Genomic DNA, 26,978 nt, shown 5'->3' on the forward strand with positions numbered 1-26,978 from the left:
GAAACAGAGCCAATGTACTACCGTAGATGAATCAAAGGTACAGTAGGAGCAATAAAATTTCCCACCATTTTATTGAATTTTTTAAAATGGAAGTAATTTACTAGATTGGTAACATTTTAGGATTTGGATATTACTTTGTAGAAGGTCTTAACAGGAGTATATAACAAGCAACCTAATCTTACTGCTTTCAGCTTTAATGTATGTAAAAAAACTGTGTAAACAGCAAATTATTATATTCTCAGCTTCTTTCCTGAACATTCTGCATTTCCCTATCATGTCATAATACAAATCTGAATTGTTAGATATTCACATCATTCTGGATTGCTGCAGCCCTTGCAATACATTTTCTAATCTCCCCCTTCAGTGTTTACTAAAGCCAGTGATGGTTTGCTTTTCTCAGACTTCTTCTGTCTTCACCAAATTCCATTTAATTCCATGTTTATGAAATAGATTTCTACTTTCCTACACTGGGCAAATTCCCTCTCCATTGAAAACCCACCTTCTCTAAGAATACTGCTCTCTACATTTAGTACTGTGTAACTGATAGGTGTTCAGTGCATAATTGTTAACTAACAAAATTAAGAGGCACTGCTGTTTATTATCTGAAGTTCTTACTGACATGTTATTTCCCTGATTCTGTTTTACCGCCTATCTAAAGGAAACTAAATAACAAAATAAGCTTTAAAAAGAAATAGAAAAAGGTAATTTTAGTGTGTATTTATTTATACCTTACTTGATTCCAAAAAGCATTTTGTATGTATGTGTACCCATATGTATACAAAGACACCCACATACATACACAAATAGATTTAAATAGACTTTTTAAAAAATTAGAGCAAAGGGAAAATGGAGAAAAGTTGAAAGACAAGAAAAGTTAATATCTATCAATCCATATCATAAACTTCTACAAAGTTCTTAAAATTGAAAAATTAAATCAACACTTAGCCTCCCTCCAGCCAGAGAGGGGAAAGGATAGCCTCCCTCCAGCCAAAGAGGGGAAAGGATACTTAGTAAGTTAGAAGATAGAAGCAAGTTAGCTACTCAGAAGAAGTGAAGATTTTGCCGGGGGTGGGGGTGGGGCGGAGCGGGGAGCAGGACTTGTACCTTTCATAAAGGGACGTCTGAAAGATGCCAGTGGACAATTTACTCAGCACCATTCCTGCTGCTAATACAAGTTTGTATTGTACGGGTTCTTATATATCAGCTGGGGGCACAATGACAAAGTACAGTTCAATGAAACTAGGGCTATAGAGGTCAAAAAAGTACTTTGCAACTAAGCTTTTCTTTTTATTATTTGACTTGATCCAGAGAAATAGTTTTAAATGTTTAGAGATTGGATAGACTCAGTTTCAAGCCCTTCACGAATGTTGTATCTTTTAATAAAATTTGGGTAGCAGATAATTCAAAGTTGTCTCTTTGACAAGAAAATGGAGTGAAGAATTCTATTGGTCTTAATACGTTTCAAGGAGTTGGCCCTTTGTGTATGCAGCGGTACGGAGAGGCATACAACCTTGCTCTGTTTCATGTTTTAATATCTTTAGAGTATGAATTTAGCATTTTTCACTGAGTATTTCCATGATTTAGAAGGCAGAAGAGTATGAGGAAGGATAACTCTTTAATATCTACTTTTCCAACTCTGCTTAGGCTTTTCTAATACCCACCTCTAAGAGGATTCAGTTTCTTCCCAATGACTGCTCACAAAGCAAAACAAAAACAATAAAATCTCTTCATTTGTTAGATTTTAACACGTTCAGAAACCATCATTCTCAAATTTAAAATAATTTCTTTGCTATTCTAAAGTTCTTTACAAAGTTACTTTTTAGTGTCCTACATGTAATTTTTCATGCCGCTGAAATCCAGAGGGAAGAGTTAACATTGATGGACCTTTCATTTCATATGCGCATGTAGAACCAGTAGCAAAGGGTATAGAACCTCATGTTGCACCATATGGGGGTAATCTTTCAAATTTCTTCCGGATAGATCTCAAAGCCAGACGAATTTATAACATTGCCTTTCCTCCCATGAGATGTAACAAATACTGCCCTCTACTGAGGGATGCTCACGATGACTCAATTATGTTCACCATCAAGTGCTAATCTTCTATCAGTTACTGATTTCAGTGATTTTGGTAGTATTGTTACTAATTACTTCATCATTATCATGTACATTCTTATTAAAATCATTAAATTAAAAATAGAAAATGAAAAAGATGGAAACATGTATCAGCCTTGGCCATGTACATTTATTACCTTCTGTAGTCTGTACAATCAGATATCATAATGTCTGAGGCTTTAACAATAATGTTTAAATTTCCATTTGTTTTGAATGAGCCAAGAAAATCCGTTTTGCAGTGGGAAATTAGAAGGGGGTTGTTATAGCATTATTTTAATAAATGATTTTGTGAAATGATTCTAGCAACTATTGGGCTATTTTTCTTCCCCCTGCCAATATTTTTTTCAATGTCTGCTGGATTGCTAATATCTAGGTTAATCATTTCAAAGAACTAGCTGTTTGTGCAGCTAAAATAAAATTTCCTCATTGTTTATGATTTTAAAAGATTGATTATACATGGTTACTTAACAGTAGAGGACCACATTAAACTAAATACCTTCCAATCAAAAACTTAAATCAAAAACTAGGACTTCCCTGGTGGCGCAGTGGTTAAGAATCTGCCTGCCAATGCAGGGGACACGGGTTTGAGCCCTGGTCTGGGAAGATCCCACATGCCACGGAGTAACTAAGCCTGTGTGCCACAGCTACCAAGCCTGCACTCTAGAGCCTGCGAGCCACAACTACTGAGCCCACGCACCACAACTACTGAAGCCCGCACCCCTGGATCCCACGCACCGCAACAAAGAGTAGCCCCTGTTCGCTGCAACTAGAGAAAGCCTGCATGCAGCAATGAAGACCCAAGTCAGGCAAAGAAAAAAAAATCTTTAACTAGTGAAATACTTACTCACACACACACACACACATTGTATATGGCATGTTTTTGAAAACTGTCCTGCTGCCTGTGTTCCTGGACATGGAGAATATGGGTTCTCTTATTAGGCTAAATGCTCAGTATAATGCCTTGTTCAGCCCACTTGTGTTGTTCCCATTTTTCTAGAATCTGGTTAGAATTGGCTTAAAGCTTAAACAAATTTTGGGAGTCATTATAAACAAAACCTAGTAATTCAAAGTATCCCCATGGCTTTTTTTTTTTTTTTTTTTTTTTTGCTGCTCTGCGCTGCATGAGGAACTTCCTGCCTGACCAGGGATCAAACCCATGCCCCCTGCATTGGAAGTATGGAGTCTTTACCACTAGACCGCTAGGGAAGTCCCCCTGCTCCCCCCGCCCCCATGGCTTCTTATAAAATCTAAAGCATAACCCTCTCATTACCTTAATTCAGAAACTTTAGATACCCTGAGAACTAGCAAGAGAGTCTAGCCAGGTTGAATAATCCCATGGTGAGGGTAGATTCTAGGACATGGTTAGCCAAGGTCTGTGAAGGAGGCTGTGAAGGCTCATTTCTCTCAGACTTAAAAACCAAAGAAGCAGTCCTGTTTTGTATAGAATCTAGGCTGCTTTCTGACTATCATGCATAGTTAAATTGAAAGCTTAAACTGAATAAATTACCTGGGCAGGACTTTCTAATTCCAGAAGTATTTAGGGTCTTTCTGAATAGAAGGTTCTAAGCTACACGAACCCATTCATGATGTTAATTTTGTTGGCATGATCAAACCCAGTTATCTCATTTCCTAAAGGGGCAACTCTTGACACTCCTCAAATTTTAGATGTCTATTAAACAATTGGACGTTCCAGTCAGATGCCAGCTAATTGCTTAACAAATTATGGTCTCTACTTACTCAATCCCAGGTGGTTAGTATAATCCATTCCAGTAATTCTTACCATCTCATCGTTAATGTATTGCCTTAGAGTGGTATTGATGCTTACACTCAGTGGTGCTTATTAATAATAATGATGATGCTAATGATTTCCTACTTCTTCATGTTCTTCTAATGTTGTGTTTTTGACCTATCTCCATATTTTTCATTTTGGTTTTCTATGCTGCAGGCTATAAGTCGAATGGGTTTTCCACTCCCCAGTCGAACTAGAAGAATTCCTAGAAATAAACCTGGCACAGTGCTTTTCACATAGTGGGCACTCAGTAGATCTGGGATGCAGTTTGTGTTTCGAGAAAGTTTTCAGTTCCATAATCTCCAGAATTAGACATCTCCAGGATTTGGAGATCTATTAGATATGCAGAGCTAGTTGCGTCAGGGTGGGGAAAGGGTACAATTGCCTCTGGTTTGCCACGTTGATTTTTTGTTATTGTTGAGTCATTGTTTCTACAGATTCTCTTAAAATAAAAATATGATGCCCACCCCCCAATAGAATACTATATTAACCATTGTTATTTGGCCATAGAGAGGATAGAGTGTTAGGCAAAGATCTGGCAGATCTAGGTAGGACTAGCCTCCTGCCATTGTGACTGTATAAATCAAGTAGTAAGACTTTTCCTCAGCACAAAAAGAACATCTGAAATAGAATGTGTAAGAGTTGATAGTATTTTCTGGAATGGCGAGATATTTCCCAGCTGGATGGTATGGTCTTCATATTAATGAGATTTCTCATATTAAGGTGCCATATGACCAATCTTGGGAAATTATTTGCACACATTTCAGTGCTCTTTTTCTAATTATTATCTTTATTATTTTGGTGCACATAGTTGTTTTTTTGTTTTTGTTTTTGTTTTGCGATACGCGGGCCTCTCACTGTTGTGGCCTCTCCCATCGCGGAGCACAGGCTCCGGACGCGCAGGCTCAGCGGCCATGGCTCACGGGCCTAGCCGCTCCGCGGCACGTGGGACCTTCCCGGACCGGGGCACGAACCCGTGTCCCCTGCATCGGCAGGCGGACTCTCAACCACTGCGCCACCAGGGAAGCCCCACATAGTTGTTTTAATGTCAATTCTTTTTATTTTTTTTGTTTGTTTTGAAAAGGACACATTCATCTGAATTCCATTCAAGCATTTTTTTTTTCCTATTAAAAGGTACTTCTCTTTAAGATCTGAGACATTGTCATTTCTGTGTAAACAAAGCAAGGTGCCACACATACTTGTTTAATTAGGAGCTATCAGGGCATCACTACAAGGAATTTATAAAGAGGAGTCTATACAGATAAAGAGTAACCCTTAGGACAGTATAATCTAGACAGCGCTTGAAATAATAATCGTCCTACTTGAGCTGAAATAATGGTGGCAGAACAAGCACTAGCCAGGCAGAGAAAAAAGAAACTCAAGCTGGCAGCTCATTCGTGTCACTGAAGTGGATCAACTGCTCATTGCAGGGCAGAAGGCAGGCTGGTGGTAATGCTCGTGCCTTTCACATTGGTGTGGCATTGAGAAAATCCTCACTCCCGGCCTCAGGGTCAAACCAAAACAGACAGCTGTGCCGTTCCTCATACAGGAGAAAGAAGACAGCAGGCAAGCTCTTTATTCCTAAAAGTTTGTTAGAGAAACTGTGCTACATATAATGCAGCTGTATATTCTTGGTAATTAAGGAAAACAAATGCCCTTAGCAAACTCATTATAGATTTAAAGTTCTTTAAGTTTTCATCAGGTTTCCACAGAAACAAAGAGTTTGAAACAATAGTCGAGAATGCATAAACCATTGAATAAGTGGATTTTCATTGTTCCTGTTTAGAAAATTATTCAGATAACCAGCCACATCAAAGACAAACTTTTTTTTTACTAGAGCAATGCTGTTTATTTTCTTTAATTTTTTAAAAAAATTTATTTTGTATTTTTTTTACATCTTTATTGGAGTATAATTGCTTTACAATGGTGTGTTAGTTTCTGCTTTATAACAAAGTGAATCAGTTATACATATACATATGTTCCCATATCTCTTCCCTCTTGCGTCTCCCTCCCTCCCACCCTCCTTAACCCACTCCTCTAGGTGGTCACAAAGCACCAAGTTGATCTCCCTGTGCTATGCGGCTTCTTCCCACTAGCTATCTATTTTACGTTTGGTAGTGTACATTTGTCCATGCCACTCTCTCGCTTTGCCACAGCTCACCCTTCCCCCTCCCCGTGTCCTCAAGTCCATTCTCTATGTCTGCGTCTTTATTCCTGTCCTGACCCTAGGTTCTTCAGAGCCATTTTTTTTTCTAGATTCCATATATATGTGTTAGCATACGGTATTTGTTTTTCTCTTTCTGACTTACTTCACTCTGTATGACAGACTCTAGGTCCATCCACCTCATTACAAATAGCTCAATTTTGTTTCTTTTTATGGCTGAGTAATATTCCATTGTATATATGTGCCACATCTTTTTTTTTTTAACATCTTTATTGGAGTACAATTGCTTTACAATGGTGTGTTAGTTTCTGCTTTACAACAAAATGAATCAGTTATTTATATACATATGTTCCCATATCTCTTCCCTCTTGCGTCTCCCTCCCTCCCACCCTCCCTATCCCACCCCTCCAGGCGGTCACAAAGCACCGAGCTGATCTCCCTGTGCTATGCGGCTGCTTCCCACTAGCTATCTACCTTATGTTTGGTAGTATATATATGTCCATGCCTCTCTCTCGCTTTGAAAGACAAACTTTTTAATTGCTCAGGTGGAAAGATGGAGACTGTCATCCTTATCTATCGTAAGAAGAATCTGCATTTGGTAGTGCTACTTGAATTTTGAGCTAAAATAATATACTTAAGGATGCTACTAACTGGGGTGCCATTTAGTACTCAAAAATAATCATATGCCTTAGTTATTCATAGGACACAATGCATGAATTTATGATACTAATTATGATTTCAAACAGTGTCTTATGCTATGGTTTATTTACATAGGCAGATGGACTAATGCAAAACGTAACTATAAATATTTGCAGCTGCCATAGGTATCATGTGCATGCAATTTAGTGGTATGTTAGTGAAGTCAAAAAAGTGGAAAATGTGTCTTCTCTGTGTTTTGCAAAGTCCTTGTAGGATTTATTACAATACCTTGTATTTATTAAACATTCAGTAAATATAATTGATTTTGAAGAATTGGTGACTGTATTCATTTATTCACCAATCTTGTATTATGCAAGACTCTGTTCCCTGGTCTGTGCAAGGTGCTAGGGACACTGAGGTGAATAAATAGTGCAGTTGATCCTTGAACTATGCAGGATTAGGGGTGCTGGCCCTACACGCAGTTGAAGATGTATAATTTATAGTTGGCCCTCTGTATACTCTGTTCCTCTATGTCTGAGGTTCCGCACCCTTGGATTCAACCAGCCACAGATCACGTAGCACTGCAGTATTTACTACCAAAAAAATTCTGCATGTAAGTGGACCCACACAGTTCAAACCGTATTTTTTAAGAGTCATCAGAAAAGTCTTAAAGTAGATCATAAAAATACCTCTAAGTCTGTCACTCAGACCACTTAGAGACAGCAACTGTTAGTATTTTTTACGTATTTACTTAGCCTTTGTCCTACATATATGTTTTGAATACAATTATAAATTTTCATTATCCTTTTTTCACTTAACTTTTTACCGTAAGCATGTTTCCATATCATAAAATATTTTTCATAAACACCATTATTTGTTGGCAACATATTAGTGCATTATATTAATGTGCTCTATTGAGCCATTCTTCTGTTTGTTATGCTTTAAAGTTGCTTTTGGGTTCTCATAGTCATAAATAATCCTTGTGTATAACCTTTGGTTGAATTTCTGATTATTTCCTATAGATTGATTTCTAGAAGGAGAATGACTGGGTCAAGTTTATGACTTCTTTTAGGGCTCTTAATACAACCTAACAATTTTTTTTCTGGAACAGCTGAACTGATTTACTCGTCCAGCAGCAATGGATGTCTCATTATATGCTTTCCAGCATTGAGTAGTGTAATTTATTTTTCTTTACAGAATTGCAATATGAAAAATGATACATCATTCTTATTTTGTCTTACTTTGGTTACTACTGAGCTTGATTATATTTTTTGTTTGCTTATTAGCCCCTTATAATTTTTATAATTTCTGTTCCATGAATTGTCTGTTCAAATTCATTATTTTTCTATTGGAATGCTCTTACAATTTTAATTTTATTGCAGTCAGTCTTTGTTTCCCCCAATTCCTTTTTCATGTCAACTTGCTTTCTCTCTATGGCTTTCTGTTTTCATTCAGTTGGGTCCATGTTGTCTTGTACTCTAAGTAAGGATGCCACATAATTTTCTGCCTTTTTTTTTCTAGTTCTTATGTACAGTAAATCATGTTTTATTTTTGGAAATAAGTTTTATACTGCACCATAAAAATTCCAAAATTGATTACAAAAGTAAATGAACATAAAATAAATGACACTATATGTGCTTACATGTATTTATTAATTATGTAAAACAAATCTTTTAACATCTTTATTGGAGTATAATTGCTTTACAATGTTGTGTTAGTTTCTGCTTCATAACAAAGTGAATCAGCTATACATATACATATATCCCCATATCTCCTCCCTCTTGCGTCTCCCTCCCACCCTCCCTATCCCACCCCTCTAGGTGGTCACAAAGCACCAAGCTGATCTCCTTGTGCTATGTGGCTTCTTCCCACTAGCTATCTAATTTACATTTGGTAGTGTATATATGTCAATGCTACTCTCTCACTTCGTCCCAGCTTACCCTTCTCCCTCTTCATGTCCTCAAGTCCATCCTCTACATCTGCATCTTTATTCCTGTCCTGCCCCTAGGTTCGTCAGAACCATTTTTTTTTTTTTTTAGATTCCATATATATGTGTTAGCATATGATATTTGTTTTTCTCTTTCTGACTTACTTCACTCTGTATGACAGACTCTAGGTCCATCCACCTCACTACAAATATCCCAGTTTCGTTTCTTTTTATGGCTGAGTAATATTCCATTGTATATATGTGCCACATCTTCTTTATCCATTTATCTGTCGATGGACACTTAGGTTGCTTCCATGTCCTGGCTATTGTAAATAGTGCTGCAATGAACATTGTGATACATGACTCTTTTTGAATTATGGTTTTCTTAGGGTATATGCTCAGTAGTGCAATTGCTGGGTCATATGGTAGTTCTATTTTTAGTGTAAAACCAATCTTTTGCTATAAAATCTAGGTCGTATTTTTTCTACATGTGCTGGACTTGCTAATGACTTCTAAAACATGGGCTTTTCTTAGTAAATCTCTCTGTAGCAAGTATAGTATTTCAGCAAATCACCCCAAATGCAGTGGCTTAAAAAAATAAGCATTTATCATCACTCTCTAGTCAGCTAGGAAGTTGGGAGGTCAGCTGGGAAACTGTTTTGATCTATTTTGGGCTCACTTATGCATCAGCACTCAGCCTTGCTGATCTTGGTTGGGCTCTCTCATCTGTTTGGGGGGCTGGCTGGCTGTAGGCTGGCCTGAGATACTTTCTCAGCTTAGGCAATTGGCTCTCCTTCTGTCCCTTCCTCTTCTAGCAGGCCAGCCTAGTTGCTGCAACAGAGTGAGCAGAAGCAGGCAAAGCCTCTTGAGACCTAAGCTCACAACTGGAAATTTGTCACTTTTGCCTCATTCTATTGGCTGTGATAAATTACAAGTCCAGCCGAGATTGAAGAGTTGTGCAGATAGACTCCATGTCTTCATGCTACAGCTGGAAAGTCACAATCCAAAGGGTGTGGACAAGGAGGCAAGAATAATTGGAACCATAATTGTAATCAGACTACCCCACGTAGACATTCTTCATTTCTCCAAAAATATTTTAAATGAATTTTAAATTATCATAATCTTATAGAGAATTTTTTAGTTAATGCATTTGAATGCCCCAGACACCTTTAAATACTGAATGCTACTGAAAGTGAGGGGGTGAGTGGTCCTGTGGAACCATTAGTATCAGCTTCTCGGTCACAGTGATCAAGATGTCACATATCAAAAGTGATACCATTGGTGATACCATGGCACACTGGGCTATATAATATGATTTGGCAGCATCTATATGTGGTTTGGTGAAAACATTTATTATATTTCTGTATATTATATAATCATGAGAAGAAAAATAAATTTACAAAGATGTTTTAAGTATGTCAAACACTGAATTTGAACAAAACTGTCAAAATCTTTTCAAAATTTGTAATGAGAAAAGTTATCTCTATGAATATAGCTTTTTAAGAATCACATTTGATGTTGGAAATGGCTAAATGCAATTCCTGATTTAAAAAATTTTAATGATAATCTGAAGAAAATTTGAAGAGAAACTTTTGATAGTTACCATCTTATGTGAACAAGAATCCTTGTTCATACAGGAAGTGTTAGGAAGCCATCCACTTCCAATAATTGTGGACTCTTTGTCAGTAATTTGCACCAACTTTGTAGTTAGGACAATGAAAGAAGTTGGATGAATTAAGTATTAGGATAGGCTAACTGTGGAAACAGACAAGCCCCAAATCTCAGAGGCTTAACAAATAAACATGTGTTTCTTGCTCATATCACCATCCAGTGCAGGTTGGCCAGGAAACTGCTCCATGTGGTCCCTCATGGATCCAGGCTTCATCCCTGTTGTGCCTCCACCCTCCTTTAAGTCCTCAGAGCCCTCTCTTTTCAACCAGGAGATGAGTAAAGGAAGTGAGGAGTCTGTGTGGGCAGTATTTATGGGCCAGATCTAGAAGTGATGCATATCACCTTCTGTTGCATTCCACTGGCCTGAATTTGATCACATGGCCACACCTAAATGTAATCTAGCTGTGTGCCCAGGAAAATGAAGAAAACATAGATATTGGTAAGCACTAGCAGTCTTCTGTTAAAAAACAAGTTGAGCTGAACTGAACTTGCTTTTGGCAGCCTAGTTGGGTAGTGAGACAAAAGGCAGAGACTAGGGCCAGCCAAAGGTGGGGGACCTAGTAAACTGCTCTCCACTTTGGTTGGAGCCCTAAAGGACTGCACTCTAGGAATAAGAGTGAGCCCGAAGCAATCCAGCTCTCTGTGGGCTTCAGTCAAACTTTGTGTGAGCCAAGTAGTTCAGAATACTTTCAAGCCTTGAACTTGAAATTCTTTCTACAAGTGTTTTTTTTTTTTCAAAGAAAAAATACAGTACACAAAGTTAACCAAACATATGAGGAGACAAGACAATAAAATTAAAACACTAGATATTGGAATTATGAGTTCATATTTTAAACAACTAAGCTTACATATTCAAACAGATTTAAAACGAAAGATAGGCTTGGAAATTTAAGTGTAGGAATCTAGAAAATATAAAAAGAGAGATATCAACTTTGAAAAAGAACCAGTAGAGTTTCCAGAACTGTAAAGTATATAACCAAAGTTAAGAACTCAATGGACGAGTTTAAGAGCAGATAAAACACAGCTAGGGAGAAACATGGTGGAATAGAATATAGGTCAGAGGAAATTATCCAAAATGAATCATGAAGAAGTGAAAAAAAGAAAATACAAAAGAAAGGATAAAAGAAATGGAGATGATGAAGTTTAACTTGGTTCATTTAGAGTAGCAGAAGGGGAAGAGAGAGAGAGAGAAAACGGAGCAGAGGTAATAAACACGTGCAGATGGACTGGATATTGTCTGACAGTTATGGAAAAAAGAAACACAGCGTGCTGGTCATCAAGCTCACGTGGAGAAAAATTGCTCAGATTAAGACACGATATCAATGGGAGCATATCCACCTGGGCCAACAAGCTGTAAATATTGTATACTATTGATTTTTAATTTTATATAAGCAATTTTTTATTTCCAACTCATGTACAGATCTCATTGTGTGTATAGTATAATTTCCTGGAGAAAACAAATTTTGCAGTGAATTTTAATTATTTTAATTGTGGTAAGCATCAGGTTTAATTGTGGTAAGCATAGAAATGTCGATCTTTATTTTAAATTATTTTTCACCACTCATTTTCTTCAAAGGGTAGCAATAAATATATGCAAGTTATTTTTGATTATAGAAAGTTGGTCTGCAAAGATGAATCTAGATTCCAATTCATTGCTTTAAAGAAAAGATGCACAATTAACATCATCCACTGTCTAATCTCAGGACCATTTCTGAGGTCCATATGTGTCTCACCTCTTTGTAATATACAGGGTGAACTCTTTACTGATAACACACAAAACAACAACTGTTAAAGGCAAAGACTTGCCTTTTGACATTACTAGGCCTTTGATCTGGGGACTCTGGTGCTCGGCCATGAGGGCTGAACATGAACTACTGGGGAATGCTGCCATTCATCCCATCCCCTCCCTCCCCCTTGTCTCCCTGGTGTGAAGAATCATTAGCTGAATGTAACTATACAACCAAAGTCAGATTTCATCCCAAATGTCAAATCTGTTTTCCTTTGTCAAACTTTAAAGGAGAACACACGCATTCAGCTTATGATTTCTTTTTTTAAATGTCCCTGAAAAAAATCCTACTTCTATAGATTAAGAAAGCTTAGGGATAAAAAGAGAAATGTCCATGACAAAACCGATACTATGATCTCACACAGGTGAGGCATAAATGATAAGATGCTCGCTATAAAAATGATCTCCAAAAAAAGCATTATTGTTTTTGCTATTCAAAAGTAACACAAGTTCACTGGGGAAAAAAAGTCCAAAAAGTATAACAAAGAAACAAAGTTAATCTTTCATTCCACTATCCAAAGATAACCATTGTTAACATTATGGTCTATATCTTTTCTAGAATGTTCCTACATGTGTTTTCTAGGATATACAACAAAGGCTTACCTGGGGAGTGAGGAATTTGGGCCAACTAAGAAAAAGTGGGATTTTTTTGGTAGGTGTTTCAATTAATTTGGTGACAAATGGGTATAAAGGAAGGAGTAGGCCTGCTGCCCAGGCTATGTTGTGTTTTATTCATACACTCACTAATGCATTCAATAAATATTAAGCACTTCCTATGTGACATGTACTGGGTTAGGGGCTGTTCATTATGTGGGCCTGGGGCTTTACCACACACAGGTGCTCGTGTTATTACCACAAGACATGTGGGAAGGAGAGGGCCTGAGACACATGCTATTTTTATCATCTACATATGACTTCATGGAGGGCTGAGGTGCCAGGAGGGCAGATATTTTGGTGGACCACAGACAGGAAGGACCAGAGGGAGTGGCTCTTACCTCCTGAGTGCAAAGGCAGAGTCAGACTGAACTGTTGAACTGTTCACTTGCCTGGCTTTGTGAGCTGAGGAAAAGGTTATTTAATAGTTAATAAAAGAATAGCTATTATTTATTAAGTATTGTATGCCAAACAGCATACTATGCATAATTCATTTTAGTTACTTCTCACATGAACTCTGTAAGTTAAGAACTAACATTTAGTGATCACTTACTGTGTAACCACCACTGTTGTAAGATTTTACGTGCAATCAATGCATCAAATCCTTGGGACAAACCTATGAGACAGGTTATGATCCCTCTTTTACAGATGAGGAAATGGAAGTTCAGAAAGACTTGCTCAAGGTCACATACTAGACGTGACAGACCATAATTCCAAAGTCCTTATGTTATTTTCTCTCACAACTATTTAACTTATTTAATTAATGAAAAATAGTATTTCTAACTAATAAGAAACCCCCATCTCTCCCCAGATTCAGTCCTGGGGAAGTTTGGTGAGTGTCACTTCTTAGACACTTCAACATCAAAGCCAGGATAAGAAAACAGACTCTTTAAATATATATATTTTAAAACTTTATGTTTTAAATTAATCTTTTTGGAGCTGATTTCTTTGGGGAAAAGACTTCCTTCTTTGATTAATACATTTCATTCTTTTTCATATTTTTAAAGAAAAAGGTGATATTACTCTCTTCATAGCCTAAATTGGGATTTCTTTGGCAATTAATAAACTCTCCTTTATTTAATGACTATTATTTTATTGTGGTAAAATAATATATAACATAAAACTTACCACTTTAATCATTTTTAAAGTGTACATGTCAATGGCATTAATTATACTCACATGCTGTGCAACCATCACAACTCTCCATCTCTAGAACTTTCTCATCATCCCAAACTGAAATTCTGCACCCATTAAACAACTTCCCCCAATGACTATTGTTCTTAAAGGAGATAGGTAACTGTATTAACTTAGTTTTCTTTAAATGAATGAGCACATAATTGTATGAGGGATATGAAGGAAAGGGATATTTGCCAGTATAATGGCAAATGCAGAGCCTACTGACAAAGGTATATAATTTGTAAAAATAGCTGAGTGGGCAGAATTCTGATTTTCAGCTGCCCTAGGCACTTCAGTGCACTTCTGATAATGATTTTCCTTGGGCATGTAGTTATACTGATAGAAATCATATCCATGCATAAAGAGTGAGCTTAATTATACATAACTATATACCTAAGATGAGGTTTTACATATTTTTTTACATACAATTTCTGATTTACAAAAGATGAGACACTAAATTCTAACTGATCTCAGAAAAGTAGTATGAGTCACCCTCAGAGCATGAGTGTCTTATTGTATGAGTTCTCCTTTTTACAGGAAGACACTGTATATTACCTTCCCCCTCCCCCTTTCGGGAATTGTTTTCATTACATGGGATTCCACAGTCTCATTCATCTGGTCCCTGCTGTGACTCTGAGGACAGGCAAATGCACAAAGGCTGATTTTTAAGGTTTAGGATGTAGTCAGGGGGTAGAGCAACGCTACCTGGTCCTATTGAGAATGACACTTCTTCACACCTTCAACTCATTTGTACTGAGCCTAATCATTTGAGCTCGAAATAATAAAAATAAAAAGCAGCTAAAGTGGGTTGAGTGGTAATGTATGTTCCAGGCACTGTGTAAAATGCTTTGCATGCATTATTTTGTTTAATCCTCACAACGCTGTGAGATAGGAAACAATTCTCATTTTACAGATGGGAAAACTAAGGAACAGAAAGATTAGGTTACTTGCCGAAGACACACCATTCATAAATTACAGACTGAGGATTCAAACCCAGGCTGTCTAGAGCCCTTGTTCTGAGCTGCTCTGTTAACACACCCTTCTGGTCCACATCAAGCTTGACAGCAGTGTTTCCTCATAACAGAGTCAAGGTTAGACCAAAATAAACCACACGCACATTCGAGCCCCTATGGCTGAGGTGAGCAGGGAGTCTCAGCTAAGGTCAGGCACTGGGTCTGGAGGTAGAGGCTGTCCAGCTAGGGAAGGGAAATGGAAAAGGCAAGGTCATCTCTTTTCTGGCCCCATTTGTTACTTGGTTGGCGAGAGGAGATGGGGGAAGGGGCCTCTCTAAGCAGATTTCGAAGGCATCATGTCATTCTTTGTGCTCTCTCTGGCGGTGTGCCCCTTCGCCCTAGGCTCGTAGTTACCGCGTCCTTCTTAGGACTGCTGTTCTTGAGGGGCCACCTCCCCAGAGCTTCACTCTGATTCACTCTTACCTCCCCACACCTCCACTAGAAGTTTTCTGAATATAACTGATTTTAGCTGGTCATTAGGATAGTGGTGGCCTTAAATGGATGGACTCTAAGGTGAGAATGACCCTCCCCTACCTTGCAATTCCCTGATTCTCCCAGGAACGTAGCCCTGTCTACACTTCTGAAAGCAGGAGTTTTAATGCAAATTACCACCCTAGTGAGGGAGACATTTTTGAACAGGTATTAATGAATTCTGCCAGAAATTGAGGAGGCTTAGCCATCTGTGTCCCAGGGATCAGTTGTTGGGATCCAAGAGCTTCCAGAGGCACCTGAGAGCAGCTCCTGGCATGCTAGTCTCCTCCACATTCTCGCAGGGCCAGAAACACTCTCCTGGCCCTGCTCATGGTTCCTGCTCACAGGTCACAGTCATCCACACACAACTTAAAATAAGAAGTGCCAAAAAAAATAAATAAATACATAAATAAATAAGAAGTGCCTCTCCTGGGAGTGTTCCTAACCCCAAAGAGTGTTCGCAAGTCGTTTTCATAACTGTCGTGAGTTAACTTCCTGTTTCAGGAGCAAGCACTTTACATCTGTAGGTGGCGCCTTTGTGAATGGTTTTGTGGACCCTGAGTGCTGCATCCTCCTCGTGTGTAGAGGTAGCAGCTGCACCACGTTATGCCTGAGGTCTTGGTCTACTTCTGGTCATGAAAACCCTCTGGTATTCCTTACAGAGGTTAGCAGTGTTTACTACATTGTACTTGAGTAATTGTACCTCAAATTAAACGAAAAATATTTTCTGATGCTTTTCATGCTGGAGCATAGTCTTTATTTCAAAATGGTGACAAAATATTCAGCTGCCATGATAAGACAGCTCTATTTACCAGTAGTGACAGTTTGCAGTTGAGTCGTAGGAAGGATTTGTTAGGATGTGTTTAAAGTCATGTCGTATAAATAAAAAGAGTAAAGACTGGGTTTAGGATGGGGGCCTACAAGATACCAGCGGAGGCGGCCAGAGTTATTCTCTAACTTCCCACCAAGGTCTTGCCTTCTCTCTTACTTGTTTACAGCACTGTTACAGTATAGTGAATTCTGTCCTCAGCCTACTCTGAAAACACTGCCCCGTTTGGTCAAGTTACCCCAAAGCTACCACCTAGATCACACCATGACAAGAAAAAGAGATGTTTTCAACCAGAATTGGCTTATTTCAATTTTCTATTCTTTATTTCATTTTAACTGTAGCCACTTGGAGCCAGTGACTATTTGGAACTGTCAAAGAATTTTGATACAGTATTTTTACGAAACATTCCACAATTTACCCTGGCAAAGAGGACCCAAGCTCGGAGATTCATAACTCTCATTGATAACTTTTATGATTTCAAGGTAAGGATGTGGCACATTTTCTCAAAACTAAACATTTTGGACTGTGGAGCAAAATTATCTGGGCTGGAATCCTGGTCTACCACTTACTTCACTTCTCTGTACCTGTTTCTTCATCTGCAAATTGGAGATAATAATAGTATTTACTTCAGAGAACTGTTGTGAGGACAAAATAAACTAATACAGGTAAACCATTTAAAACAACACTTGGCACAAGCTGAATGCTGTGTAAGTACTAGTAATAGTAATAGTACTATATTAGTACTATAGTACTAATAGTACTAATTAGTACTATAGTACTATAGTAATAGTACTATATTAAAAATCCCATCATAAGACAGTCTGCTATATTACCAAATCCTTCATTCAACCAGACATATCATATGCTCTGTCTATGAGGATGCACAGCACAATGCCTTACGTAGATTGAGTGCTCAGTAAATACTTGTTGCATGAATAAATTATTGGACTGATAAAATAAGGAATGAACAAAATGAATGAATGAATGACTAAACCGCCCTCCTCAGTATTAGAGTTTTCTCTCCCTCTGACCCAGAAATCCCAGTACCTGTCATCTCTCTAAAAAAAAAAAAAAAATCCAGGTGTTTTAGCATGAATTGCAGAGCCTTTGTCCCTTCATCAGAGGCAGTATTGCCTAGTGGTTAAGGAGTGGGCCCTGGGACCAGGCTGAATACCTTGAAGACCAGCTTAACCTCTTGAACTTGAATTGCCTTCTTTAGCAAAAGAAGGCAATAATGGTATTTACCTCATAAGATTGTTGTGAGGTACATGAGCATGTAAAGTACTTAGAACATCGTGTGGCGTACAGTAAGCTTTCAATGAAGGTGAGCCACGATTAATAATATATACCTATAAATATATATTTACAGTAAAGTATAAGTACCACTTCAAATTAGAGTAAAATATTGTTTCACTGTTAGATACAGTTTTTCCTCCTTATTCCTTGCACAGAAGGATATAGAGCAGTGATTCTAAAATTGAAGGGACTTTGAGGGGAGGAGAAAGTACCAGAATCTGCTGGGAGGGAGAGGTGAGATGTTTAATGTTTCCTTTATTCATTCATTCAACAACATTTATCATGCCAAGCAAAGTGCTAATTCAGTGACAAGCAAAGCCAGACATGGTGCCTGCCTTCATGGAGCTGATAGTCTAGTGCTGAAGAAACACTAATGAAACACAGAGCTGAGTGTAGAGTCCTCACTGGGATGTTCTTTTGGAAAGAGAGGGGAGTTGGTGCTATGAGAGTACAGGGGGAGAGTAAACTGATCTTTGTGTGGGACATGGGGCTGGGCATGGAAAGTCCTGCTGAGGACCAGCTGCACCAGAATCATCTGAGCTACTTAAGATCCAGATTCCAGAGCCCACACCGCCCCCACCAGCAAATGAGGACCAAGGGTGGGGCCTGGAGCCTGCTCGTTCACCAGCTCCTCAAGTGCTGCTCACAAACTCTGAGATGTGATGGCCAAGCTCAAAGTGCAGGGTGAAAAGCCCTCACCAGGGCGGCGAGTTTGCAGCAAAGGCCCTGTGATGAGCCTGAGCATGAAGGGCAGCCAGCGTGGCTCTGGTGCAACACCGAGGGCAGCCTGCCTTAGTGAGCATGATCAAACTCTGCTGCATGCTTCCAGGGGGTGTGCGAGCAGGGAGTCAGCAGAGGCAGGAAGCTGAGAACACCAGAGCTTAGGGGTCAAGTCCTGTCACTTGTCTCCTTCTGGGTCACTCATCCAGAGACTCTGCTCTGAAATAATCACGTGGAGTCCAGAATAAATCTCCTGGAGGTGGCACTCTGTTTTTAGAGGGCAGTGCTTCAAGAAGAAAGTGGGAGAGGGGCATTGGTAGGTGGTTCTTACACTGGAGGATTGATAAACTTTTTTTTTAATCTTTCGTCTAGGAATACCTTAAAGAAAGCTTATGGTCCCCACCCCTTAGTCCCACCCCCTGATCCTACCTCCCCACACTGTTTCACTTCTTCATTAGACAGAAAGATTTATCTGGCAATATGATGAAATATCAGAACTACTCTCCTAACATTTGCTTTAACCAAATCATGCATTTGGAGTTTATACTTTTTTAAAGCATAGTCGAAATTATCTTATTTCAGAAATTGGGAGCATTAAACAGACATTGTTCTAGAATGTATTCTAGATGTATCTGTGAAATAAGGGCATTCCCATCTGAGTAATGAAAAAAGTGTCATTTGTGATTTAAATAATTTATAAGAGGAGGTAGAAGGCTATTTGGATATAGAAAGACTAGTCCCAAACATCAATACATTATTTTGAAGTATCAGCATATTTACTTCAATAATGATTTTAAAAGGATGGCTGTGAATCCTGAAAGCAAATTCAGGTCTCCTTAAACATCAAGAAGAGTATGTTTTATATATAAACTAGTGGAAATAAAATTTATAAAGATAAAAAAGCTGTTTCTGATATATGATCACATATGTACACTCAAACACTATGTAATCAAGAAATATTAATGTCAAGCGTAGTCTTTTTGAAGGATGTCTGGCAGGATGCTGAAATAAATGTAGGTTCTGGAAACTCAGGGTATAAGTAGAGTAGCAATGCACTGAACTTAGCAGTCACCTACGCAGCAAAGTGGTAACGGTGCATCTGGGGAGCATCTTTGATGCACACAGAGATGGGCTCCAAACAGGTAAAAATGTCAACCTCAGTTGTAATGGAAAAACCACTGAACTTAGAACTGGAAGATCTGGGCTGGTGTCACAAGTTGAGACCTCTCCAGGCCCCAGGTTGCCCAATAAAAGCTTTGTTCCCTACTTCAGAGGGTGGTATAAGCTGTGTGGAAATATTTGTAAAGTACTATGCAGTTTAAAAGTATCACTTTAGGCCTTCCCTGGTGGCGCGGTGGTTGAGAGTCCGCCTGCCAATGCAGGGGACACAGGTTCGTGCCCCGGTCCGAGAAGATCCCACATGCCGCGGAGCGGCTAGGCTCATGAGCCATGGCCACTGAGCCTGCACGTCCGGAGCCTGTGCTCCACAACGGGAGAGGCCACAACAGTGAGAGGCCTGCGTACTGCAAAAAATATTTTTAAAAAGTTAAAAAATATCACTTTAAAGAGACTCAAACTATAAGAAAAAATATGGACATGGTCAAAAGGCTTTTTTAAAAAGTATTTTGTTTCAAAAATACATTTGGAAACATCTGTGATCCTAGGCTATCTGAATATGGGTTATGTGGTTTGTCTATTTACATTTCAGAGCTATTCCAGAAATAGGAAAAAAGTTTTCCAAATATTGAAATCCACCTTAAAGAAATGCTGAGGCTTCCCTGGTGGTGCAGTGGTTAAGAATCCACCTGCCATTGCAGGGGACACGGGTCTGAGCCCTGGTCCAGGAAGATCCCACATGCCTCAGAGCAACTAAGCCCGTGTGCCATAACGAGAAGCCACCACAATGAGAAGTCCGCGCACCACAACGAAGAGTAGCCCCCAGTCGCCGCAACTAGAGAAAGCCCGCGCGCAGCAAGGAAGGCCTAACACAGCCAAAAAAAAAATTTTTTTAAGAGATTTCCATATAATTATTTTAAAAAAAAGAAATGCTGTATTCATTTATTTATGCAAGATTTTTATTCATGAAGAAGATACAGTGTAAATGGGTCCTGCCAGTTTTGAAACTTTGACAACCACATTTTGCTGATGCTTTTTTTGTAGATGTTTAAGCATGGAGATTAATGAAATTTTTAGTAGCTTTAGGATAATTTAGGATAACTTCAGGATAATTAGCTAAAATCTCTAATTAGAAAAACAGATTAATGAAATAGGAAAAAAATGTCATAGATTGAAGCTTTAAAATATTTATTTTTCCAAAATAAACATAGTACTTGGAGAAAATGTGTAGAAGTAGAAATAAAGTTAAGACTGTTACTTAGATTGAAAGAGAGGAGTTCAAGGCATTGTTCTTTTGTAAATACGCATTCTATAAACTCATAAGAGTGTATTTTCACCAAGTACCAGTTTTGCTGCATATATTTAGAACCATTTAAAATTATATATCACTTTAAAGAGATTCAAACTATTAGAACAAATATGAACATTTTAAAAGCAAAAATCCAAGCTCCCTGTTATGACAAACAGATTTTTATGAGAAATTTGTTTTTACCTTCAACTTGTGAAAGGTAAGGAGTAACACCATTTACTCGCGTTCCTCTGTTTCAGGTGCGCATAATTTGCTCTGCATCAACTCCCGTATCAAGCTTATTTTTGTATGAACATCATGACAGTGAGTTGGAGCAAAGCAGAATACTGATGGATGATTTGGGGCTGAGCCAGGTAGGCGATATTAACATAATCTCTTTTTATTATAAAACAGCTTAATTGTTTTTGGTTTGATGCATGGCTACATTTTGAAGAAGGAATGCAGTATGTATTTAACCACTGATTTGCTGCTCTCTTCTAAAGCCAGTATAGCAGACGTATCCTCAGCATCACTAAATGTAGAGAATTACAGCTTTAGAGTGGAAGGAATCTTCGTGATCATTTTTGCATATGACAAAAACAAAGTCCAGGGAGGTGGACTAATGGGCCTGCAGTTTTACCACTGACTAATGGCAGGCCAGAGCTGGATCCAGGCACCGTCTTTGGTTCTGGGCTCATTCTGCATTCTGCTACACCATGCTGCCTTTTCTGGATATCCTCTTCATGTCTGCTGGATTTGTAGAGTGCATGATACAGTATCCAACCATGTGAACTGGCTATACCAGGACTATGAAGTGCCTGGCAAGGCCCTTGCTTTAAAAGAAATCCATGCTTCATCTCCTAACCCCCATTCTGTAGGCATTTGTGGAACACCTGTGGGTGCCAGGCTCTGGGGACACTCTGTTGGGAGCCAGCCTATGCTGGCCTAGTTCTCCTGGAGCTTGGGGTCTGGTGCTTCACCCCAAGCCAAACATAAGTGACTTTGCATTTCCTTCTTCTTTATGAATGTTACAGGGTGTATTTCTCAACTGTACGCAATTGAAATATTAGTCAAAAATTTTAAACTATAAACATTCACCCCCAGAATGAGACCAGCCCCATTCTTTCAACCCCAGCGGTGAAAGGCTATTTGGAATGAGGAGACAGTTCCTTATTGACCTGAGTAGAAATTATGCATTCTCAGGAGTCTGGGAAAATGAGGCCAATAATTCTTTAAAAAGTAAACTTTCAAAATATGATTATTTAAATCTACATGTAGAAATAAATGGCTGCTTATGATCCCATTTCTCTAAGAGTGATACATCCAAATAACGTCTTCAGCAATTTGGAAGAATACACTTAAGGGGCTACGTGATCTCAGTTCCTAAAGTCCTTTAACTCATTGGCTTTACAGTTTTTCTTCTGATCAGGGTTCAGATACAGGGCAAAGTAAGCTAAGCACTTGGGGCTAATAATCATGAAGAAATCAGGGCACGTGACCGTAGGGTGATGCAGTTTTACGGTAGGTCAGTAACTTGGACTTAGGAGTCCAGAACTTTTCTCTGAAAGAGTTTAATAGCAAACCCCTAAGGAAAGAGACAGAAGTTCAGCGTTCACTTCTAGCCACAGGCTGGTGTTAGAATCACCAGTCCCAGGATGTTTACTGGCCTCACAAGGGGCTCCCCAACTCAGCCGCTACATGGGAGGATCAAGTGTCCCAGCAGCTCAAGACCAAAAGCAGCTCTGGCCTTCCCGAAGTAAGCTTCCAGGCACGATCTCCAGGCCCACAGGAGACCTCTCAGTCACCCAGTTTGGAAAAGGTTCTTCAGAGGTTCATCTTCAGACTTCCTGTCAGGAATGTGGCCCTGTCTGTGGAGCTTCAGGAGAGGGTCTTAGCTTCATCCTGACATACCAGAACTTCTTGGTTTTTCTGTTACTTATTTCTGGTGTGCACTTTTTGAGAAAAAATTCCTTTCTGTCTGGAATGTCCTTCCATTAGATTATGTAGAGAACTTTCATCTGAGCAAAAATTTTCTTATTTGGATTTTGGGGTGTTGTTTCAGCTTTAATTATTCATCTAATGTTTTCTCCCTGGTAATTTGCTCTGTTTATTGATTATTGGTTTAAATTAGCTGATTCTCCAGTCTAATTTAAGAAATTGTATATGAAAAAAATTTATAGAATATTTTGTAATGTAAACCCAAGAAGTATTTTTTAAAGCCTGTACTTAGTTCTTCAAATTTTTAGTTGTGGGGGTTTTAATTGGTGCTAGGTTGTTGTTTTGTTTTGTTTTTTGGTAACCAGGACTCAGCAGAAGGACTCGCCATGTTTACTGGAGAAGAGGAAATCTTTGCATTTCAGCGCACAATTTCCCGACTCACAGAAATGCAGACTGAACAATACTGGAATGAAGGGGACAGAAGGAAGAAGTAGCCGTCACTTTTGCATGAATAAAACTCTGGGCAAATCATTACCGCAGGGAGAACTCTTTATTATGGGACTTGAAGGAATCATTTTCTCATCATTAATTAAGCACTTTGTCCTCTGGACCATTTTTATCTAAAATTGCTGTCAAAGATGTAGTGGATTAGTAAGTTAAAGCCATTTTTAGGTCTACTTTTTGCCTATTTATTTGGCCTTATTTCTGCACCACAAAATTAAAATCAGCACTTCTGAAGTTGAATGTAGGACTAGGCATTTTGGTTTCATATTAAGCCACCTGAATGAACCTTGAACACACACACACACACACACACACACGGTAAATGCAGGGTGTCGGGAAATCTCTAAGCTTTGGCTACATGGTAGCCGCACAATAGAAACACATCTTTATGAGAGGGGAAGAAAAAACTCTACATTTCAATTAAAAACAAGGAAAGTTTTATGATCTTATTTCTTTTCTTTTTCCCCCATGGTACTTTATATGACCCTGGCTTTTCTTTTTAATAAACATCTTTATTGGAGTATAATTGCTTTACAATGTTGTGTTAGTTTCTGCTGTATGACAAAGTGAATCAGCTATATGTATACATATATCCCCTTATCTCCTCCCTCTTGCATCTCCTTCCCACCCTCCGCATCCCACCCCTCTAGGTGGAAACAAAGCACCGAGCTGATCTCCCTTTGCTATGTGGCTGCTTCCTACTAGCTATCTATTTTACATTTGGTAGCGTATATATGTCCATGCCACTCTCTCACTTGGTCCCAGCTTACCCTTCCCCTGCCCCGTGTTCTCAAGTCCATTCTGTACATCTGCATCTTTATTCCTGTCCGGCCCCTAGGTTCATGAGAACCTTTTTTTTTCTTTTTGTTTTTTAGATTCCATATTTTACATGTTAGCATACGGTATTTGTTTTTCTCTTTCTGACTTACTTCACTCTGTATGAAAGCCTCTAGGTCCATCCACCTCACTTCAAATAACTCTATTTCATTCCTTTTTATGGCTGAGTAATATTCCATTGTATATATGTGGCACACCTTCTTTATCCATTCATCTTTCTATGGACACTTAGGTTGCTTCTATGTCCTGGCTATTGTAAATAGAGCTGCAATGATCATTTTGGTACATGATTCTTTTTGAATTATGGTTTTCTCAGGATATATGCCCAGTAGTGGGATTGCAGGGTCGTATGGGTAGTTCTATTTTTAGTTTTTTAAGGAAACTCCTTACAGTTCTCCATAGTGGCTGTATCAATTTACATTCCCACCAAAAGTGCAAGAGGGTTCCTTTTTCTCCATCCCTTCTCCAGCATTTATTGTTTGTAGATTTTTTGATGGTGGCCATTCTGACCGGTGTGAGGTGATACCTCATTGTAGTTTTGATTTGCATTTCTCTAATGATTACTGATGTTGAGCATCCTTTCATGTCTTTATTGGCATTGTATATATCTACTTTGGAGAAATGTCTATTTAGGTCTTCTGCCCATTTTTGGATGGGTGTTTGTTTTTTTGATATTGAGCTGCATGAGCTGCTTGTATATTTTGGAGATTAATCCTTTGTCAGTTGCTTCATTTGCAAATATTTTCTCCCATTCTGAGGGTTCTCTTTTCGTCTTGTTTATGGTTTCCTTTGTTGAGCAAAGGCTTTTCAGTTTCATTAGGTCCCATTTGTTTATTTTTTTATTTCCATTTCCCTAGGAGGTGGGTCAAAAAGGATCTTGCTGTGATTTATGTCAAAGAGCGTTCTTCCGATGTTTTCCTCTAAGAGTTTTATAGTGTCTGGCCTTACATTTAGGTCTTTAAACCATTTTGAGTTTATTTTTGTGTATGGTGTTAGGAAGTGTTCTAATTTCATTCTTTTACAGGTAGCTGTCCAGTATTCCCAGCACCACTTATTGAAGAGGCAGTCTTTTCTCCATTGTGTATTCTTGCCTCCTTTATCAAAGATAAGGTGACCAGATGTGTGTGGGTTTATCTCTGGGCTTTCTATCCTGTTCCGTTGATCTATCTTTCTGTTTTGGTGCCAGTACCATACTGTTTTGATTACTGTAGCTTTGTAGTATAGTCTGAAGTCAGGGAGCCTGATTCCTCCAGCTCCATTTTTCTTTCTCAAGATTGCTTTGGCTATTCGGGGTCTTTTGTGTTTCCATACAAATTGTGAAATTTTTATTCTAGTTCTATGAAAAATGCCATTGGTAGTTTGATAGGGATTGCACTGAACCTGTAGATTGCTTTGGGTAGTATAGTCATTTTTACAATGTTGATTCTTCCAATCGAAGAACATGGTATATCTCTCCATCTGTTTGTATCATCTTTAATTTCTTTCATCAGTGTCTTATAGTTTTCTGCATACAGGTCTTTTGTCTCCTGGGGTAGGTTTATTCCTAGGTATTTTATTATTTTTGTTGCAGTGGTAAATGGGAGTGTTTCCTTAATTCCTCTTTCAGATTTTTCATCATTAGTGTATAGGAATGCAAGAGATTTCTGTGCATTAACTTCATATCCTGCTACTTTACCAGATACACTGATTAGCTCTAGTAGTTTTCTGGTAGCATCTTTAGGATTCTCTATGTATAGTATCATGTCATCTGCAAACAGTGACAGCTTTACTTCTTCTTTTCTGATTTGGATTCCTTTTATTTCTTTTTCTTCTCTGATTGCTGTGGCTAAAATTTCTGAAACTGTGTTTAATAATAGTGGTGAGAGTGGGCAACCTTGTCTTGTTCCTGATTTTAGAGGAAATGGTTTCAGTTTTTCACCATTGAGAACGATGTTGGCTGTGGGTCTGTCATATATGGCCTTTATTATGTTGAGGTAAGTTCCCTCTATGCCTACTTTCTGCAGCGTTTTTATCATAAATGGGTGTTGAATTTTGTTGAAAGCTTTTTCTGCATCTATTGAGATGATCATATGGTTTTTCTCCTTCAATTTGTTAATATTGTGTATCACATTGATTGCTTTATGTATATTGAAGTATCCTTGCATTCCTGGGATAAACCCCACTTGATCATGGTGTATGATCCTTTTAATGTGCTGTTGGATTCTGTTTGCTAGTATTTGGTTGAGGATTTTTGCATCTATGTTCATCAGTGATATTGGCCTGTAGTTTTCCTTTTTTGTGACATCTTTGTCTGGTTTTGGTATCAGGGTGATGGTGGCCTCATAGAATGAGTTTGGGAGTGTTCCTCCCTCTGCTATATTTTGGAAGAGTTTGAGAAGGTTAGCTGTTAGCTCTTCTCTAAATGTTTGATAGAATTCGCCTGTGAAGCCATCTGGTCCTGGGCTTTTGTTTGCTGGAAGACTTTTTAATCACAGATTCAGTTTCAGTGCTTGTGATTGGTCTGTTTATATTTTCTATTTCTTCCTGGTTCAGTCTTGTAAGGTTGTGCTTTTCTAAGAATTTGTCCATTTCTTCCAGGTTGTCCATTTTATTGGCATATAGTTGCTTGCAGAAGGCTCTCATGATCCTTTGTATTTCTGCAGTGTCAGTTGTTACCTCTCCTTTTTCATTTCTAATTCTATTGATTTGAGTCTTCTCCCTTTTTTTCTTGATGAGTCTGGCTAGTGGTTTATCTATTTTGTTTATCTTCTCAAAGAACCAGCTTTTAGTTTTATTGATCTTTGCTATTGTTTCCTTCATTTCTTTTTCATTTATTTCTGATCTGATTTTTATGATTTCTTTCCTTCTGCTAGCTTTGGGGTTTTTTGTTCTTCTTTCTCTAATTGCTTGAGGTGCAAGGTTAGGTTGTTTATTCAAGATGTTTCCTGCTTCTTAAGGTGGGCTTGTATTGCTATAAACTTCCCCCTTAGAACTGCTTTTGCTGCATCCCATAGGTTTTGGGTCGTTGTGTCTCCATTGTCATTTGTTTCTAGGTATTTTTTTATTTCC

General features: G+C 38.5%; 1 protein-coding gene across 9 annotated transcripts in view; it reads left to right on the top strand.

Annotated features, from left to right (window-relative positions):
* Positions 1–23,922, top strand: part of AFG1L (AFG1 like ATPase) — a 195,095-nt gene extending 171,173 nt beyond the window's left edge. Inside the window, exons 12-14 of one of the 9 annotated variants that reach the window (XM_019929531.3) lie at positions 16,573–16,713; positions 20,912–21,025; positions 22,923–23,913. In XM_019929531.3, coding sequence (XP_019785090.1) covers positions 16,573–16,713; positions 20,912–21,025; positions 22,923–23,213 — 546 coding nt within the window. In that variant the 3' untranslated portion in view covers positions 23,214–23,913. Of the gene's footprint in view, positions 1–16,572; positions 16,714–20,911; positions 21,026–22,922 lie in introns of those variants that run through there. The other 8 variants (XM_073789483.1, XM_033867601.2, XM_019929532.3 and 5 more) reach the window with 8 other exon arrangements.
* The last annotated feature ends 3,056 nt before the right edge of the window (positions 23,923–26,978 follow it).

The sequence above is a fragment of the Tursiops truncatus genome, chromosome 12 (assembly GCF_011762595.2).
Source record: "Tursiops truncatus isolate mTurTru1 chromosome 12, mTurTru1.mat.Y, whole genome shotgun sequence".
NCBI classification, from domain to species: domain Eukaryota; kingdom Metazoa; phylum Chordata; class Mammalia; order Artiodactyla; family Delphinidae; genus Tursiops; species Tursiops truncatus.